Here is a 20,751-nt window from a genome sequence, read left to right as displayed (position 1 = left end):
TTTTCTTAATAATGTATGCATTTTTCATATGAGTGAAGCTATCTTTTTATGTTGATAATATAGGTTTTCTTCTAAAAGTTTTACATAATTTTTTTTTTAATTTTGGGACTGGCCCATATATATGTATATTTGAGACAAGGTCTCACTATGTAGCCCAGGCTGGACTTGAACTTATGACTGTCGTTCCTAAGTCTTCCTAGAGCTGGGATCATAGGTGTATACCACCACACTCAGCATTTAAAACTTTAAGGGGCTAGAGAGATGACTCAGCAGTTAAGAGCACTGACTGCACTTGCAGAGGACCAGGTTTGATTCCCAGCAATCACATGGTGGCTAACACCCATCCGACTCCAATTCCAGGATCCGACACCCTCTTCTATTCTCCTCTGGCATTGCATGACACAGGTGCACTTACATACATGCAGGCAAAAAATTCCTATGCATAAAATAAAAATAAATAAGGAAAGAGGTTGGCAGGAGGAGGATTAGAGAAGACCAAGAGGGTTGATTTAAACACAGTGCACTGTATATAAGTATGATATTGTCAAAAATTATTAATTACATTAAAATGTAAAGTGAGGGAGCAAAAAAATGATAAAATATTTTACTTTTTTTTTTTTGGTCTTTTTGAGACAGGGTCTCCCTATAGCCCAAGCTGTCCTGGAACTCACTATGTAGACCAGGCTGGTCTTGAACTCACAGAGATCCACCTGCCTCTGCCTCCATTTTTTAAAATTTTATTTTATGTGTATGAGTGTATTACTTCCATGCGTGTAGGTGCACCCATGTCATGTAATGTCCTCAGGGATCAGAAGAGGGCATCAGATCCTCTGGAACTGGAGTTATAGATGGTTGTTAGCTGCCATGTGGGTGCTGGGAATTGAACCTGGTCCTCTGCAAGAGCAGTCAGTGCTCTTAACTGCTGAGCCATCTCTCTAGGCCCTAAAAGTTTTAAATGCTGGGTGTGGTGGAACACACCTATGATCTAGGAAGACTTAGGAAAGACAGTCATAAGTTCAAGTCCAGCCTGGGCTACATAGTGAGACCCTGTTTCAAATATGCATATATATGGGCCAGTGAGACAGCTCAGTAGGTAAAGGCACTTGCCACACAAGCCTGAAAACCTGCGTTTGATCCCCAAGACACATATGGTGGAAGGAGGGAATTGACTTCTGCAAGTTGTCCTCTAACCTCCATACATATACCTGGTCACAGAAATGTACACACATACACAGACACACAAGATAAATAAATAAATAAATAAATAAATAAATAAATAAATAAATAAAATACAATTTAAAAATAAAAACACATGGGCTGGAGAGATGGCTCAGTGGTTAAGAGCACTGCCTGCTCTTACAGAGGACCTGGGTTCAATTCCCAGCACCCACAGGGCGGCAGCTAACAATCATCCAAAACTCCAGTTCCAGGGGAATCCGAAACCCTCTTCTGACCTCCTTGGGCACTGCATGACACGGGTGCACTCAAATGCAGGCAATACACTCATACACATAATTTTTTTTATTTTATGAGACACAAGCCTGTCATCCTGAGTTGGATCACTGGAACCCACATAAAGGTGGTAGGAGAGACCTAACCCCACAAACTTGTCCTCTGGTCTCCATTCACATGCACCCACACACATAACACCATTTATACACACAGTAAAAATAAAATTTAGCAATTAAAAATAAGTATTAAAGATTTTCTTTTATACAAAACCTGAAGTTTATTTTCTTTTTTTCTTCATTTTGTAGAATTTCTACCTGAAGTCAGTAATCCAACTTAATTTAATTGATTTTGTTTTGGGACAGGTTCTCTCTATGTAGCTAGAACTGGCCATGAATGTTTTGTAAAATGTTTTGAAGATTTATTTTTATTTTCTGTGTATGAGTGTTTAGCATATATGTATGTATGTGTGTCATGTGTATGCCTGGTGCCTGTGGAGACCAGAAGAGGACAGTGAATACCTTGACTGGACTTATAGATGGTTGTGATCTACCATGTGGGTACTGGGAACTAAACCCCAGTCCTCTGCAAGACTCAGCAAGTACTCTTAACTGCTGAGTCATCTCTCCAGTCCCTACAATTTTTAAAAACATTTATTGACTGATTGATCAATTGTGTATGTGTGCACATACCATGGTGTATGGGTAGAGCTCAAAGGACAACTTGCTGGAGTTAGTTCTCTCCTTCCTCCATGTGGGTTCCAAAGATTGAACTCAAGTCATCAGGCTTGATGGCAATCTCCTTTTCCTACTGAGCATTTCTTTGGCTCTGGCCTTGAATTTACTTTTGTTTGTTTTTTCTTTGCAACAGGTTCTCACTATATAGCTCTGGCTGGCCTGCAACTTGCTACGTACTACTCCAGGCTGGCCTCAAACTCACAGAAACCCACTTGCCTCTGCCTCTGCACCTGACTGGCCATCAACTTTTGATCCTCTTACCTCAGTCTCCAGAGTGTGAAATCACAGGCATGAGCTACCATACAGAGTTGCCAGTTTTTCCCCCCCAGAGGGATGGCTAATCTCCTTAAGCCATTTTTAAAAATAGTTTCTTCCCACTAACTTATTACCTCATCTTGGGTTTCATCTATTTGTCTTTTCTTCCTCTTACAACCTCTCACGGAGACTTGAAAACTTACTCCCCTCTTATAGCTGACTGGTCTGTCTCCTAAGATCACATTCAGCCTAATCATACCTGCCTTCTTCCAGCCTAGGCAGCCAGGCTTTCTTTGTCTTTCTGATACTAGTTTTGCCCTGGCAGGTGACAGGAACATATTTTTAAGAACAATTCAGTCCTCTTTGATTCCAGAGCACACTCCAGTCTGAAGTACTTAGGCATCAGCCTATCCACACTGTCTTCTTATCTTAGAATTTAAGTTTTCATTTTTGCTTCCTCTGCCTTGATACACAAAGAAATATGTCTCCTGTATGATAAGGAATCTGTTCTTTTCATTTGTCTTTTCATTTTGAAAGTTTTAATTTATTTCCAGGTAGAGGGGGCTGGGAAGTAGTACAGAGGCATAGTACTTGCCTTGCATTCTGGAGGCCCTGGGTTCAATCCCCGCCACCACTACCACCAGAAAAAAAAGAGGGGGCAGTGAGATGGCTCAGGAGGTAGAGGTGCTTATCATTAAGCTTGAAGACTTAACTTTGATACCCAAGAGTGGGAAGAGAACTGACTCCTGCAAGTTGACCTTTTGACCTTCTCATAGCCTGCATGCTGTACATACACACACACACACACACAGACACACACACACACACACACACAAATATTTTGAGGCAAGGTCTCACTAAGCAGCCCAGGCTGGCCTCAAACTTGCCATCCTTCTGCCTCTGCTTCCTTAAATGCTAAGATCACAGTGAGAATCACCATGCATAGCTTATTTGCTTTCATTAATAAAATATATCCATATCCTATGGACAAACATATCCATGGTCAAGCCTTATTCAATAAACCAGAGGCAGTTTGTCTGGCCTAGAGTTTGGCTATGAGCCACTTCGGGCAGTAAAACCTTCTACCCATCAGCACCAAGCAGTTTCGGGTAAGCCTCCCCTGGAAGAGAGAATGGCTTTTCTCCATTCATCTAATCCATGTTCCAACTGCCCACTGAGATCAATGCTGTGCTCACGTGGGCAAGGTCAAGGCCAGTCTCAGAGACCCTCGTCCTCAGGTCTTTGTCAGTTAAATCCTGTAGAACTCTAGCCATCACAAAGCATCTGGATCAAGACTCCGCCTGACCCACAGTTACCTTTAAGTCCAGGACCCTAACTGTACCAAAAATCTGACCTCTGTGTGTTATTTTAACCTCCAAATATCAGTCCTTCTGTATGCCTCTCTGAGCTGTCCGAAGAGAAAAATTTCAGTGACTGCATTGGGTTATGTAGGTTGACAGTTAATGATAATCTTCCTAGCTTTTCCAACCTCCAAGCTCACCCACAAGTAGCTGTGTGAATCAGGAAACAGAGTTCCAAGCTTTATACAAGGCTGATAGCAGAACCGGCTTTGTCAGGCACAACCTCCCTCAGGATCAAACTGATTTTCCCTGTCCTGGCATGGGTTACTGCAAGCCAAGGGTCAGCACATAGCAACAAAGAAAAAGAAGGATGGGACAGCAATCAGATGATGCTTATCTCTCATAGGGTCCTCAAGCAGAAGCCAGACATTTCCTTCAGTGGTTTCTGTGTTAAGGCACCATTTCCCTCTCCTCTATGCAAATAAGTAGAGAAGTTCCTTCCTAACAGCTGCCTTTGCCGTGGGAACTTTGTTCTTGACTCAGTCATGGTAGCCCTGGAAGCTGGTCACGTGGCATGACTGCCAGGACTCATTGTTTTGCAAGGCTTGAACACAATGAAGGCCTTCTGTGAGTCAGGGACTGATCCTCCTTTGGGTGGGGCTGGATTTGGGGAGGGGGCTTCAGGGGTGCATCAGTCCCCTGTGTCACACAACCGCTAGGCTATGGTTCTGTCTGTCCTGCCTTGTTTTCTAACTGGTTCTTCCCAAGACGATGTAGAGGAATCACAGGAGTTCCAAGCTTGCATTCCATCACAGCAACCCTAATGGTTTCTTCCTCCTAATACTTTTCTGCACAATCTCATAATCAAGTTTCATTGGTCTATCTTGGGTCAGGTGCTTTCTTTTAAGACCAATGATTATGGCCAAGAGAATATGATGCTATGGTTCGCCAAACCTATATCACGTTTCTTTCCACATATGTTTATATGTTCATGTGTGATACGCACATACACATGAATGCACATATATAGAGACCAGAGGTTGATACCAAGTGTCTTTCTCAATCACTTTCCTTTTTTTTTTTTTTTGACAAAGTCTCTTATTGAACTAGAGTGAATCAATTCATCTAGACTAGACGGCCAGCAAGCCCCAGGGATTCCCCTGTCTCTCCCTCCCTAGCCCTGGGATTATAGGCACACACACCACTGTGCCTGGCTTTTTATGTAGGTGTTGAGGATCTAAACTCAGGTCCTCAGGTTTGCATGTCAAGTAAGCTCAGCACCCCTGAGTCTACTCTTGGAGTACCCAAATGCCCAAGTTTCAGGGGTGCTGGATTATTATTTCTCCAAGGGGAAAATATTATCAGAGAAATATGGGGGGGGCAGGGTTGAATTTTGGAAGGGGAAAACATGACCATTCTATGCCATGTAAAGCCAGATGAGTCAACTGTAAAGAACTGACTGCGCCTAGTTCCTTCCAAAGGGCTTTGCAGGGTGCCATTACATCTCCCCAGGATTCCAGTTGAGACCAGTGCCATCTCTCCAACCCAAGTTTCATGTCCTATGTGATCTCTAAGGTATTTGCTAGGTGTTTACTCAGAGTCTGTTAATATGCCGGGCATTGCTCTGGACACTTGAGATAAAGTGCTGCAATGAATAAAATGGATACAACTGCTGTTCTCATGGACTTCCATTTCACACAAACACTTTAAGAAAATCAGTGTTATAAAGAAAAAGGCAGGGCTGTTGGGTAGTATTTTATTTATTTTATGTAGAAGATATGTATATATGTAGAGTTTGTTCCAGAATAAAGTGAAGCATCTCCAAGGGTGAGAGCAGGAGATGATGAAGGGGCCATTGCAAGTTGTGTGATTTAAATAGCTCATCAGAGGCACTGCAATCAAAGTGTATGCTAAGATGTGATCAAGCTCTGACTTCTCACCATGACCAGTGCTGTTATCTGGATTAGTATTTGGTAGCCAGATCTGGTGACAAAGACCTATGGTCCCAGTTACTCAGAAGGCTGAGTCAGGAAGATTGTGAGTTCAAGATCTATCTGGGCTACAGTGCCAGTTCAAGGACAGCCTGGACAACTTATCAAGACTGTTTCAAAACAATTAGAAGGTAGTTGAGGCTGGAGAGATGGCTCAGTGGTAAAGAATGTTTACTGTTTTTACAGAGGACCCAGGTTCAGTTTCAGCACCCACATGATGGCTCATGGCCCCCTGTGACTCCAGTTCCATGGGATCAGACAATCTCTTCTGGCCTCTGCAGACTCCTGCACACATGCAACACCTCGTAAGGCACACACGCAATACATATAAATACATAAATTTAAAAACAGTTAAAAGGTGTGTGGGCTGTGTATGCAGTTCACAGTAGAATATGTGCTAGGTATACTAGTTAGTTCTCTGACTGCTATGATGAAATACCTGACAAAAGCAACAAAGAAGGAAGGGTTTGTGTGGCTCACATTTGGAGGGACTAGTCCATTATGGTGCGGAAGGCATGGCTGAAGGAGCTTGGGGCAACTGGTCACACTGCATTCACAAGCAAGAGGCCAGTGAGATGGCTCAGCAGGTGCTTGCCATCAAGACTGATCTGAGTTTGATCCCTGAAACTGACAAGGTGGAAATAGAGAGACTCACTGCATCCACTGGAGTCAGGAAGCTGGAGAAAGATGACCGCTCAGCTTACTGTCTCCTTTTTATTCTGCCCAGGACCCCAGCCCATGGAATCACCCACATTTAGGATGGGTCTTCACACCTCAGTTGACCCGATCTAAAACATTTCTCACAGATGTGCCCAGAGGTTTGTCACCTAGGTGATTCTAAATCCCATCAAGTTGACAGTATTAACCATGATACCTAGCCCTAGGTACAATGAAAGCCCCATGCTCAGTTCCAAGAACCGCCAAATAAATAAGTAAATAAGCATTTGGTGATACCTGGGTTGGCATTATGGATCCTCAGACTGACAATGAGGGCTCTCTACAGGGCCTTTTTATTTGAGATGTAATTCATACACCATAACATTTACCTCTTTACAGTCCACTATCTGATGGCTATTGTTGCATTTATGAGGCTGTGCTGCCATCACCACCATGTGATTCCAGAACACATTCACTGTCCCCTAAAGCAACCCTAATCGATTAGTATTCACTCTATATCTCTCCCTCCTCCCAGGCCTGGCAACACTAATCTGCTTTCTCTCTGTATGGACTGGCCTATTCTGGACATTTCACAGAAATGGAATTATATGCCATGTGACCTTTGGCATCTGGCTTCTTTCCTTCTTTCTTAAAATTACATTTATTTATTATTTGGGTATGTGTGAGAGCACACCATGGCATACATGTGGAGGTCAGAGGACAACCTGTAGGAGTGAATTTCTTCTTTTACTATGTGAGCCTTAGGGATCAAAATAGGTTGTCAGGTCTGGCAGCAAGCACATTTACCCACTGAGCCAGTTCACTGGCCCTTGTTTCTTTCACTTAAATAAAGTATTTTTGAGGTTCATCCATGTTTTCATACATTTCACACTTAATTTCTTTTCATGGCCAAATAAATCTTAACCAACTTTCCTCAATCACTTTCACTATTCCTCTTTCAAATCCTGGCCTTGAGCCATACTACAGGGCTTATCCTTCTCCAGTCACACCTGCTTTCCTTTTGGAATATTTCCTCCTCCTCCTCCTCCTCCTCCTTCTCCTCCTCCTCCTCCTCCTCTTCCTCCTCTTCCCCATCCTCCTCCCCCTCTTTTTCTGGCAGACAGGGTTAGACTGACCTCAAATTCATTAAGTAGCCAAAGATGACCTTAAACTTACCACCTGAGTGCTGAGGAACCCAGGGCCTTATGCATGCTAGGTGAGCATTCTACCAGCTGAGTCACATCTGCAACCCTTGCAATATCACTTCTTCAAGAAGTGTCCTGAGTGTTCTCCACCAGCCTGAGGCCCAATTTCTCCTTCCTAATTTCACCTCCTTTATTTTAACTGATAGTACTTGGCTTTTCTCAACACTCTTTCAGCACTAACCTTCTCCTAGCCTAGATTTGGTGACTACCAGGCAGCTACGATTTCTAACAGAGCAAGAGCTTAGCAAATATTTTTCCACTTTCCTGGTATTGCCATCACCTACTGGTTCTAAACCAGGAGTTATTTTGCCCCCAGGGGATATTTGATAATAGCTCAGAAATTTTCTGTTATCTCATCTCAGAATGGGGCATGCAACCTGTATCTAGTGAGTAGAAGCTAGGGATGCTGCTAAGTCTGACCCTCTGCTGCCCAGGAAAACCTCCCCATCAAAGACATATCCTGCCCCAAATGTCAATAGTATCAGTGTTAAGAATGCTTGCAATAAGGGCTAGAGAGATGGCTCAGCGGTTAAGAGCACTGGCTGCTCTTGCAGAGGAGCCAGGTTTGGTTCCCAGCACCCACATGGTGGCTAACAACTGTTTAGTTCTCTTTCTGACCTTCTCAGACATTGCACACACATGCAGGCAAAACTTATACATGTAAAATTTAAAAAAATAAAATAAGTTTAAAAAAATCTTTGCCATAAGTTAATGAATGTTCCTTTTGGTAAGGCTAGCACAAGAAAGAAATCAGATGAGATCTTTGGCACAGGTCTGGCAGGAATTTCTCATTAGAAAAATCATGCCGTTTTTCTTTTTTATTTTTTTTAGGAGCTGAGGCTATGGCAATCCAGGTACAAAGCTCATTCTTAATGCCACTGAGGTGCCCTGGGAGCCCGAATGGTATTTTTATCATTTCTTGGCCTCTGAGAGCAGCAACTGACCTCCCAGGAATCCTTGAAGTGCTAAGAATGTAACCCTGTTAAGGAAGAAAACTCAGGGTTTCCTAAGTCGAGCAAAATGTCAAATCTGAAAAATTCCCTCTCCTGGCTTCTCAGGGAAACTTCAGAACTGACTCTAGAACCAATGATGGAAGGGAACCCAAAGCCCTGTGCCCTCTCCTTTCCAAAAAAAGCACCCAGGAGCTTTGAGCAAGGATTCTGCTTGCCACGTGCCTCAGTGATCAACCTATTAACAAGAATCTCCATGGCTGGAAACTCCAAGCACATGACATTCAAATAACTACACCAAGGGCAGCAGTCTCACCACAGCAGAGGTTGCTTACTGGGGACACCAGGCTATGACAAATGCCAGGCAAGTGAACCTCCTATGTTCCTACTAGTCCCACCCAACCGGTTCTCGTGACTGACACGGAAATTGGGTAATTATACATACCTTTAAAATGAGAAATCCAATTTGTCTGCAGGAGTTTGACAAGGCAAGGAACAGGGGTTGACATACCATGTCAAAAAAACTTGCCCTTGGGGGTAGAATTACCTGACAGGCTGGCTGGGACTAAGTAGTGGTGAGCATGGCTTAGAGAGCAACCTTTAGTGCAGTTGGCAGAGATGGAAATGGCAAGCAGAAGATTCCAAAGAGGTGCTGCCCACCCACCTCCTCTGGGCACGCTCCAATTCTTGCAGCATAAAAAATAGCAAGGTGTGATTATGTTATTGGAAATGCTGTTTTTTCTCCTACAAAAGAACTTTTATTTTTTTCACATACTCAACCAAGTGCAACTCACTATGTGAGGTGATTTATCCTGTTCAATCCTGATGGAAGCCCTTGAGGATAGAAGCATGTACTTGGCCACTGTGAACTGCAAAAGTATTTAATGACGACAGTAATTAGGGTAACAGAGTAATGTGTGTTAAGTGGATGGTTGGCAGGACTTTAGGTATATTAAGAAACTATAGAAACACATTAAAGAACCAGATGGGCATCCCCAAAGTAGTTGCAATCCTGTCCAAAATGAACAGAAAAAGGACCAATACTCCTGTTTTTTGTTTGTTTGTTTGTTTTTGTTTTTTGGTCTTTTTGAGACAGGGTCTCCCTATAGCCCGAGCTGTCCTGGAACTCACTATGTAGACCAGGCTGGCCTTGAACTCACAGAGATCTGCCTGCCTCTGCCTCCCGAATGCTGGGATTAAAGATGTGCGCCACCACTCCCAGCTTGTTTGTTTTTTGAGACAGGGTCTCACTATGTAGCCCTGGCTGGGCTGGAACTAGTTATGCAGACCAGGCTGGCCTCGAACTTTCAGAAATATGCCTGCCTTTGCCTCCTGAGTGCTGGGATTAAAGGAGTGCACCACCACATCTGGCACAGGTGAGATATTTTATGTTACAATTAGACTAAAAATTATGGGGCCAGTGAGATGGCTCAGTAGGTAAAAGCACTTGTCATGCAAGTCTGAAGAGCTGAGTTCCATCTCCAGAACCCATGTAAGGGTGGAAAGAGAAAACAGATTCCTGAAAGTTTCCCTCTGACCTCTAGATGCACACTGTGGCATGTCCCCTGCCCCCACATCATGCACATACACAGACATATACATAATAATGATAATAATAAATTAAACTGAAAGTTATTCCAACTTGGATCACTTACCCCCAAAGCTCAGTTTTCATTTATTGTTGAATTCCATTCATTCAACCATTTCCTTTTCTTTCTTTCTTTCTTTCTTTCTTTTCTTTCTTTCCTTTCTTTTATTATTATTATTATTATTATTATTATTATTTTGTATTTTTGGTCTCCCTGTAGTCCCAGCTAGTCTGGAACTTGCTATGTAGCCCAAGCTATCCTTGAACTCATAGAGATCTGCCTCCCTCTGGGATTAAAGGCATGCACCACCATACCCGGCTTTCATTCTTTTATTATTTATGGTTCCTAATCCATTATTCTTTCTGTTACCCAACAAACTAGAAATTTACAAACTCCCATACTGTATGCCAAGTATTACCTTATATCCTAACAATAGGATGACAACTGATCCTTGCCTTTGGAGACTCTGGATTGGAGTGAAATACTCATTTTTTAAAGGAACTATTTACGGTATGCCCAAATAATCTGGGAACACAACAGCAGAAAACATAAGGCCCTCAGATATGAGTGGAAGGAAGAGCAAGGACAAAGGTCTGGGAGTAGCTGTGAGCATGGTTGGAGACTAGTCATAGACAAAGCACCAAATAATAGGAGTTATTTGTGATGTAGATAATGCACTACTCCTATTGGGTATGATACAAAGCCAAAACCTGAGTGTTTATACATTTGTGCACATATACAAACATTATATATGAAGTAAATGGGTGTGTGGTAGTATGGCCCTGTAATACTAGGACTTGGCATGTGGAAGCAAGAGGATCAGAAGTGAGTTCAAGGTCATCCTTGGCTAGATAGCTAGTTTGAGCTAACTAATCTAATTTTCCCATTAGATTATAAGTTTCAGGGACTGGAGATGTAACTAAGTCTAGGCATAATGCTTGCCTAGCATACATGAAGCCCTGGGTTCTATCTCTACTGAATAAACCAGGCACTGTGGTGCACACCTAAAATTCCAGCACTTGGGAGATACAGATAGGATGATCAAGTCAAGGTCATCTTTGGGTATACACTGAGTTTGAGCTACATGGTATTCTGTCTCAAAAATAAAATTAGTAAAGACTGTATCTGTCATTCTACCTAAATAGCCTCACAGGGCAATTACTTACAACAGTCAATATCTGGGGAAGGTTATATTATGTCTTTGATAGAACTAGGCTGAGAGCTTAAAACAAAACAAGAGAGCTCTTCTCTCCTTCCCTTCCTTTTTTCTTTTCTTTTTTTTAAGACAGGGTCTCACTATGTAGGCCTAGCTGGGGTAGAACTACTTCTACCTCTCTAGAACTGGGGGTTAAAGGCATGTCTATCATGACAGGCCCTTTCTTTCTGCCAAGGGATGCCCTCTTGAGAAGTGGTGGCAGCCGTTGCCAGAGAAAGGGGCCTCATCTTTGCCAGTATTCAGCTGTCCATGCTTTCTGTAGGCCTCCACATCAGAGGCTGGGAGAAGATCTGCTTGGCCAGGGTGGACTGTCAAGAAGCTTAAGAGATGAGGCAAAGACATTTTGGACATTGAACTCTCAGGGTACACTAGTTGTGTAACCGTTGTTAAATTTGTGTACTGCTGTTTCTCAGTATGTATACTATATGTGATCCCAACCCGGGTGTGATGACGCATGCCTTTAATTCCAGCAGAGGAAGGCAGAGACAGTGGGATCTCTGCGAGTTCGACGCCAGGCTAGCCTACGTAGTGAGTTCTAGGACAGCTGGGGCTACCTTGCCTCAAAAAGAACCCCCCCAAAAAAAAGAAAGGAAAAAAAAGTGCTCCCAATCTTGGTTTCCTTTAGAGTTTTGTTTAAGGGAATGGAATGTGTGTGTGTGTGTGTGTGCCTGTGTGTGTATGTGTGTGGTGTACGTGTTGTGGGAAGACTGTAAAAGAAATTATTAATATTAAACCGGGCGTGGTGACCCACGACTGTAATCGCAGGACTGAGTAGGTGTAGACAAAGAAATAGTTCAAGGCCAACTTTGGCTACAAAGTGAGTTTGAGGCCAGTCTGGGCTTCATGAGACTCTATCTCAAAAAACCCGAAAAGAAGAAAAAAAAAGAGATAGAGGAAGAAAAACAAGATGGGTTCCCCCACCGCCTCCAAGCAGACTACCCCTCATTCTCAATAATTTACTGACATCTAGGAAATCCAAACCCTGGATCCTAGGCAGCCAAGATCAAAGAGACTACAACTTCTGGACTACAACTCCCAAGAACCACCGCGTCCTCTACGCACGCTCAATCTGGTGACTACATAGCGCTGCGAGCCTGAGAGGGCGGGGCTTGAGGACGAGCCGCGAATCGGGGGCGGGCCCAGGGGCGGGCCCAAAGGAGGCGGAGCGGCCGGCGCGGCCCGGAACACGTTAGTGGAGCGGAAGATGGCGGCAGTGGTGAAGGCTGTAGCCGGGACCCCACTTGGGCTGAGGCGGAGGAGCCGCCGGTTCTGACCTCGCTCTGGCTCCAGTGCGCGCGGCAGAGCGAGTGCGAGGCCCCGCGAGGCAGGCAGGGGCGGCGGTGGCCAGTGCGCGCCGCCCTGAGGAGCGCCCCCGCGACGCGACTGCTGCTGCTGCGGCTGAGGAGCGAGCCGGCTCCGGGCCTCGGCGTCCTCTAGCTCCCCGGGCCCCGCGCCTCCTCGGGGGGGCGGCGGCGGCGGCGATGTTCTCGGTCCTGTCGTACGGGCGGCTGGTGGCCCGCGCCGTGCTCGGCGGCCTGTCGCAGACCGACACCAGGGCGGGCGGCGGTGGCAGCGGCGGCGGCGGCGACTACGGGTTGGTGACTGCGGGCTGCGGCTTCGGCAAGGACTTCCGTAAGGGCCTGCTCAAGAAGGGCGCGTGCTACGGGGACGACGCCTGCTTCGTGGCCCGGCACCGCTCCGCGGACGTGCTTGGTGAGTCCCACGGCCCGGGCCCACTTCCCGGGACTCTCGTGCGCGGGGCTTTGCCCGCGGAGCCTGAGCGCTCGCCAGCTAGTCGCGCTCAGCCGGCGCCCTACAGAGCGCCGCAGGCGAGTTTTCTGCCGAACAATCCCCCCAGAGCTGGGGAAACTGAGGTGCAGAGCGGTGGACCCACGTGCCCAAGGTCACCGCCCTGAGAACGGGACCGGCTATCCGGGTGCAGAGCCGCACTCTTATTAGTCACGGCCCCCAGGCGACCTCGTCCTCTCCCTCCGCGACACCTGCAGGCAGCTAACCTTGCCCCCCCCCCCCCCCCCCGTCCCCCGGGAATCCCTGCTTGCCCGTTCTTCTGACACCACGGCCTGGACAGAGCTGCGGGATCCCGAGCCGACAGACGGCTGGAGTCGCGACAGCCCAGCCCGCATTCCTTTCGCTGCCTGTGTGGATGGTCACCAGATTTCCATCCTTTGAGGGGAGGCTCTCAGCGGGGGGCTGCTGGGCTGGCGAAGGAAAAAATCCAACTTACAGTGCCTTCTCTCAAACCGATCTTGTCCACTTGAGGTCACTGGGGGTGGCGGACGGTCTCCTTGACCCAAAATAGAATAGCCGGACCTGCTTGTAGGCTGCAGCCAAGAAAGCTTTGAGAATTGGTCACAACCTCTTCAGGCCACAGGTGCTTCCTAAGGCCTATCTCAGTTACACCGTTGGGGAGAGGAGACAGGGAGAGAGCTATAGAAAGGACTAAATAGAATTCACAAACAATCAGAAACTTTACCTAACCTGTCTTAAAAGATTTTGTGAATGTCGTTAAAGCTTTATTAATGAAGCACTTTGAAATCGAAGGACATGCTGTCTTTGACTGTAGGTTCTATTGTCACTTGGTTTCGTTTCTCCTGTGACATTGAGTTTTTGCTTACTTTAAATTTCATATGCAGAGACAGGGTTTGGCATTGGAACAACTGATTCCGTAAGTTTTAATAAAAGCAATTGTTTATTTTTGAGACAGAGTCTTATGTAGCCTAGGCTGGCTTTGAACTTGAAGTGTAGTTGAGGTTGGCCTTGAATTTCCTACCCTCCTGCCTCCACCTCCCAAATGCTGAGATTACAAGTGTGTGCCATCCTTCTCGGCTCATGACAGCAATTATTTTTTAATCAGATCTCAGAATAACTGCCTTGTAACTTTGGTTCCATCATATGTAGTGTTTGTGAACATGAGACTGGAAAGGTTCTCATTTTAATTTATGAATAATCTCATTACCTGTGTTGAGAAAATCTTCAGTGTTTAGACAGTGCTGTTTCAGAGAGATGCCTTAGAAAAAGGAGGTTACCTATTGAAATTGTACAAATTCACTGTTAAGTCCACTTGATGGACTCAGTATCTTTTTAAAGAGAATATTAGCTATCTTTTTGTATTACATTTAGAAGTACTTTACTTAGTGAGCATATGATTGTGTTGCTTTTAAAGTTGCAGTCAGCATATGTGTAGGTCGGTCAGTGATCCTGTGCTTACTTGCCTACTATAATGAGGTCTTTGCTTAAGCCCCAGCACTACCAAACAAGGTGTCAGAAGTTGTAGTCCTACAAAAGGATAAGGGATAATGAACTAGTAGCATTCACCTTATAAATCTAATTATAAGATAGACTTTTGTGACAAAACAGTGGTTTAATAATTTGGAGGTACAGTAGTTGCCCATATCCAGTTTCTGTTACCTGAGGCCTGAAAATATTCAATGGAAAAATTACAGTAATAAATCACTCATGTTTTGAATTGCATGCCATTCAGAGTGGTGACGTGAAATTTTGTGCATCCTACCCAGGGATCTTGTTATTGTTTTGCTTTGAGACAGGATCTTGCTATATAGCCATAAGCCTTAGCCTCCTGGGTCTTGGGAGTGATAGGACTACAGGCATCATCATGCCTGGCCAGGTCTTCTAATTGTTAATGGGATCCATGCTGTATACATTACTCACCCATTAGTCACTTAGTGTAGCTAGCTGTCCTGGTTATCATCAGATCACCTGAAGGAAAGGGGAGGAGAATAATTTGTTTAAACACTTTTATTGCATGATATTGTTTTCATCTGTTATCAAATATTGTTAATAGCTTACTGTACCTGTTATAAATTAAACTTTATAATAGTACATATGTATGTGAAAACGTGCTTTCAGAGTTGAGTACTACTATCTGAGGTTTCAGACATTCATTAGGGGCCTTGAATGTATCCTCCAAGGACAAACAGGGACCACCATATTTAAATGTATTAAATTCCTATGCTGAATTTTAGCATGTTGGTGTAGCATATTAACAAAGATATGGGAGAGTTTGGTCAAACCCATTCTAAAAAAGCAAAAACAATTTTCTGCTCTGGCATTCTGGCAGAAACTCTGCCTAGTTTTAGGTTAAGCTTTGCAGCGTAGTAGCTCTGTGATTTGTGGTTCTGGGTGGAGCTTCTTTTAACTCTCATTTTCCTTATCTAGAGGATGAAAGGAGTGGACTATCTGACCTTTAGGACTGCAACTCTGGCCATTGAATCATATTTTCCTTTTGTTTGGAAAAGATGACACTCCATTATTTTGCACCTTTAACAGCATGCATTCCTGTCTCATTACCATGGACACCTTCAATAATTTTCTTCTGTTTTTGTATCTAGCGTTAAATAAGCAGTTCTTAAGTTACACAGGCCTTCAAGGGCTTCAGTATTGCATGTTTATTCCCATGCCACCTGAGGCCCATGCTTAGGTATCTGATGGAGATTTCCAGTTCCATTTTCTGAAAAGAATGCCACAGGCACAGACACATGGCTGCTTATGTGACCAAGAAGTGGTGGTTGGTCAGATTTGACAAAGATCATGCATACACACCTGCAAATTGGGGGAGTGAGGATGGGAACAACGAGGGACAGGTTCTCTAGGACCATCCTGTCGTGGAGGAGCTTTTCTAGAAAGCCATCCTGGGAGTCATCTGAAACAACTTCCTAAGTTGGCCTCATTTGATCTTGGCAGCCATGAACCAGTTTATCAGATGGTCCTTCTATTTTATGGACACCATCCTGTCACAGGCTGGACTGGAGTTATAAACTGAATTATATTAAGACTGTTGGAAGTGGACCTTTACAAGTTGGAGGCCAGCCTAGTCTGCATAGTGAGTTCCAGGCCAGCTGGGGCTATATAGTGAACCCTGTCCCTGAGTACAGTTCAGATCATTCACTGTGGTCTTCTCCTTGACTGTTAGGAAAGAAAGCTCTTCATTTCTTTTGTGTGAGAAAGAACATTTTATTTTGATTTTTTAAAAAAAATATACATATAATCTTAAATTGTATGTATGTGGGTTTGTGCATGTGAGTGAGTTGTCTTCAGAGGGCAAAGGCATCTAGTGTTCCTGAAGCTAGATGGACTTACAGGTGGTTATGAGCTGCCCAACATGGGTTCTGGGAATTGAACCCGGGTCCTCTACAAGACCAATATGGACTCTTCATTGCTAAGCTCTCCAGCCCTTGCTTTTCTAATTTAGAACTGATTTATCCTATTAGTCATGTAGTGACTAAAGGTACTTGATGCCTCACATTTTTTTTTGTTTCTTTTTTCTTTTTTGTTCTCACTGGATTTCTTTTAGGAAAAAACTAGCTATGGTGGGTGTGGTGAGATACAGGCACCAGTCCTATTCTGTGGAAAATTGGCAGGGGTGCTTTCTCTTTATTGGGTCCAACAGGAATAAACCAGTACAAGCATGAGCTGTGTTCTTGTTCCTCCTTCCCTGCAGCTGAGCCACAGACTCTCTCATTACTCGGAATGGCATGCCTTGCTAGGCACACAAAACTATGGGAGCTGCCTAGTGTAATCACAATAGAATCAAAAAGCTGTGGAGAATTTAAGACTTAGAAACCTTGGAACCTGTTTCTTCCATGTTAGTGATGGTTTTTTGTTGTTTGTTTGTGATGGTCTTACTATGTAGCCCTGGGTGGCCTGGAGCTCACTAGACCAGGCTGGCCTTGAACTTACAGAGATTTACCTGTCTCTGCCTCCTGAATGTTAGGACTCCATGCCCACTCCCTGTTAGTGATGAAAAAATGGGCCTTCAGAGGGTCAGATGACTTTGAAGTGCCACAGTTGGTCACTGGCAGAACTGGGACCGGCGCTGTTCCCTTAAACAAGTTTTTGTTACGCTGCTAGTTGAGTGTTTTTGAAGAGGTACGAGAATTCTGAACTAACCTGTTTGAACTTCTGATGGTTTTCTTGCTTAAGGAATTGGGGCGGGGGGAGAAAATATAATTGCTTTTATTCACTCTGACTTGTAACTGAAATGCAACAAAAACTCCCCTGCATGCTAAACCACAGCTTACGGAAACCATTTATTTGAAAATGGCAGGCATGATCTGTGCCATGTAAATTCTGACCTCTGAAGATTGAGTTATAAAGCAATTCTTATAAAGCTGTGGGATGTTTGTTTAAGCTTGGTTTAACTTGGAACCTAAACATGAAAATAAAACAATTTTCTGTTCCAGCCTTTGGATCTGAGTTTTTACTGGGCCAGAATTTTGAAGTGTTTCTGTGAGTCTTGCCAATCTTAAAAATAATCTTAAAATATGAAGATAACGTGAACAACCTGCCGACGTGAAATTCGGTAGGTGGATTAGATAGAGTTTGATGCTTCCAATTGTGATAATTTTGATATGCTTGGTAGAACTTTATTGTTGAAGTCTGAGTTGTCCTTTTATACAAGTAGTCACTTTGGGAGAGCATGTGCTTTTACTAATTTCAGCCTTTCAAGAAGTCATCATTGGAATTTTAGCTAGACTTCAAGCTGTGTCAGGAAATCAATCTCATTATTATAGTCAAGGTTTTCTTAAAGTTAGATTGCAGCCTGATCTACCAGCTTATAATGACCTTGAGGTTTTTTGTTTTTGTTTTTGTTTTTTTTTTAATTTGGTCTTTTTGAGACAGGGTCTCCCTGTAGCCCCAATTAGCCTGGAACTCACTATGTAGACCAGGCTGGCCTTGAACTCACAGAGATCCACCTGCCTCTGCCTCCCAAGTGCTGGGATTGAGTGGTTTGTTTTTTTTTTAAACTGAGCTGCAAGACCAGTAAGATGCCTTGCTCAGCTGGTAAAGTATTTGTGCCAAGCCTAGTGACCAGAGTTCAATTCCCAGGACTAACATGGTGAAAGGAGAAAACTGACTCCTGCAAGTTGTTCTCTGATCTCCACACACAGGAAGTGGAATGGCCACCCTCTCATACACAATGTTTTTTCAGAAACTGAGCTGCTGCACTTGGGAGACAGATGGAAAGCAGATCCCTGTGAGTTCGAGGCCAGCCGGGTCTACGTAGTGAATTCCAGGCCAGCTGGGGCTACAGGGAGAGCCTGTCTCAAAAAGACAAACAAAAGCAAAACTAAACAAAAAAAACCCTGAGCTGCCAAGTTTTATTTACATGGTGATATTCACTCTTTCACTCCTATACTTTAGTAGTTTTTTTAAAAATATTTTATTTTTGTTTTATGTGTATGAGTGCATTGCCTGCATGTTATGTGAGTGTACTTGTGTCATGCAATGCCGCGGAGGTAGAAGAGGGCTTCGGATTCCCCTGGAACTGGAGTTAAGAACAGTTCGTAGCCGCCATGTGGGTTCTGGGAATCGAACCCAGGTCCTCTGCAAGAGCACTGCTAAGCCATCTCTCCAGCCCCTCACTTTAGTAGTTTTTAAATTTACAAGGTTATATAGCCTCTACTACCATCTAGTTCCAGAACATTTTCATCTTCTCCAAACTAAACCTGTCCATAAGCAGTTACTTTTTACTCTTGGGTGTCTCCCAGCCATTGGGAGCAGCAAGTAGATTCTGTCTCTGGAGTAGAATCATAGAGTACATGGCCTTCTGTGCTGTTTTCTTTCACTTAGCCTGTTTCAAAGTTCAAGTTGGAAAAATGTTGATGCTTTCCTCCCTTTTCATGGCTGCATAACATTCCACTGCTTGATAGACCACGTTTTGTCGATCCATTCATTTGTTGGTGGTCACTAGGTGTTTTTACATTTGACTGTTGTGAGTAGTATATAAGGTTTTATGTGGACATATATTTTGGGGTTTTTTGTATGTTTTTGTTGAGGTAGAGTCTTATTCTAGCCTAGACTGATGTGGAATTTGCTATGTAGAACAGGCTAGCCTTGAACTTTCAGCAATCTTTCTGCTTCAGCTTTCTGAATGCAGGGATTATAGATGTGAGATTCTGCCCAGCTGGACCTGTGTTTTTAAATTCTCTCAGGTAAACTGGGAGTGGAATTACTGGGATATAGGGCAAATTGATTTAACTTTGTGAGGTATATAGTTTGAATATAATTATTTTATATGAGGGAAATTATTTTCAAATTGCAGTAATCAAATATGTAAGCACTGAGATTAATCAATACTTTAAATATGCCTGATTTAATAATCCATGTGCTTTCAAGAGAAAAATATGGACTGTTAAGAAAATGTGAGAATTGTGGATTTAGTGGAAGAGCTGATGAAGGCTACTAGAACTGCTCAGGAAGCCACTGACTTGGTGCTGTCTGACTTTCTCAGTGTTCGGTTGCTCTGTAGTAAGATGACTGGGTTGATGAGTAGAGGATTTTGCTCTTTGCTTCTAAAATTCCTGCTCCTTCATACTCTTCCTACCCTTGTGTGTGGGAGTGTTACATATTGGATAAGGTACTCATTAAGGTACCTTTATTTCCAGGCATCCCTTGGAGTTACTTTTCCTTATTTACAAGTTTGTAATTTGGAGATTTTTCTGGTTTAGCTTTACATTTTCCTATCTAGATGAATCTTTTTTTTTTTTTTTCCTGGTCTTTTTGAGACCAGGCTGTCTTTGAACTTACAGAGGTCTGCCTGCCTCTGCCTCTTGAGTGCTCTGACTAAAGGTGTGTGCTACCACACCTGACCTAAGATGAATCTTGCAGTAGGGCAAGTAATTGAATTTTAGAAGCATAACTGTTTATGCTTTTTAGAAGGTACATGTTAGCAAAGATGATTTAAATCCTAGAAGAAAGTAGGATACAGATGGGCACTGGTGTAGAGGGTTTTTTGAGGGGGAAGGGGAGGCAGGTATTGTTGGCAGGAGGTTGTTCCCTGAACTTTAGCATAGTTTATGAAACTGGGAAACATAGCCTGAATGGTTGCAAGTGTCCAAGTGGAGTTTGTACTGGTGTATGACTCCAGAAACACTACACCAGGTCAGCATGTGACCGACAACCATGTCCTCTGAGCAGATCAAACACTTCTCAAATTCAAGCTAAATGTCAAGTTCATTTTCTATAGTTTCCCCACGTCTTTTAGAAAGGCCCTACTTAGGGACCTTGAGATTCAGAATTCTCAGGAAATGTTTGGGGAAAGTAAGTTCACAATATTTTATTTCTGAAGAAATTTGACTTTAATCAGTTGAAAATAATGTGTCTGCTAAGTTTGCCTTTCAAATTTTGTTAACTTTTGATTTAAGTTTTGTTGTTAGGACTAAAATTTATGAGTCTGTCTTGTTTGCAAGTTGTTATATATTTTAAAAATTTGAACTTTGTCTCCTGAAATCTAACGTACTTTGCTTCCTATTGCTAAAAGTTCACAAAATTAATCATAAATTCAGACTTTTTTGCAAATACCATGGAGGATGTTGCGTTGTAATAGGCAAGTTGTTACTCATTTGAACTTGAGCTGGTAT

The 20,751-nt window shown here is 43.5% G+C and overlaps 1 protein-coding gene across 1 annotated transcript in view; it reads left to right on the top strand.

Moving 5' to 3' along the window:
• The first annotated feature begins 12,518 nt into the window (after window positions 1-12,518).
• Pptc7 (PTC7 protein phosphatase homolog) overlaps window positions 12,519-20,751 on the top strand; it is a 47,204-nt gene continuing 38,971 nt past the window's right edge. Inside the window, exon 1 of the mRNA XM_008839397.2 lies at window positions 12,519-13,063. Coding sequence (XP_008837619.1) covers window positions 12,832-13,063 — 232 coding nt within the window. The 5' untranslated portion in view covers window positions 12,519-12,831. The remainder of the gene's footprint in view (window positions 13,064-20,751) is intronic.

This window comes from Nannospalax galili, unplaced genomic scaffold, assembly GCF_000622305.1.
Source record: "Nannospalax galili isolate Female #2095 unplaced genomic scaffold, S.galili_v1.0 scaffold218, whole genome shotgun sequence".
NCBI classification, from domain to species: domain Eukaryota; kingdom Metazoa; phylum Chordata; class Mammalia; order Rodentia; family Spalacidae; genus Nannospalax; species Nannospalax galili.
This window is presented reverse-complemented; position numbering and strand designations above follow the sequence as displayed.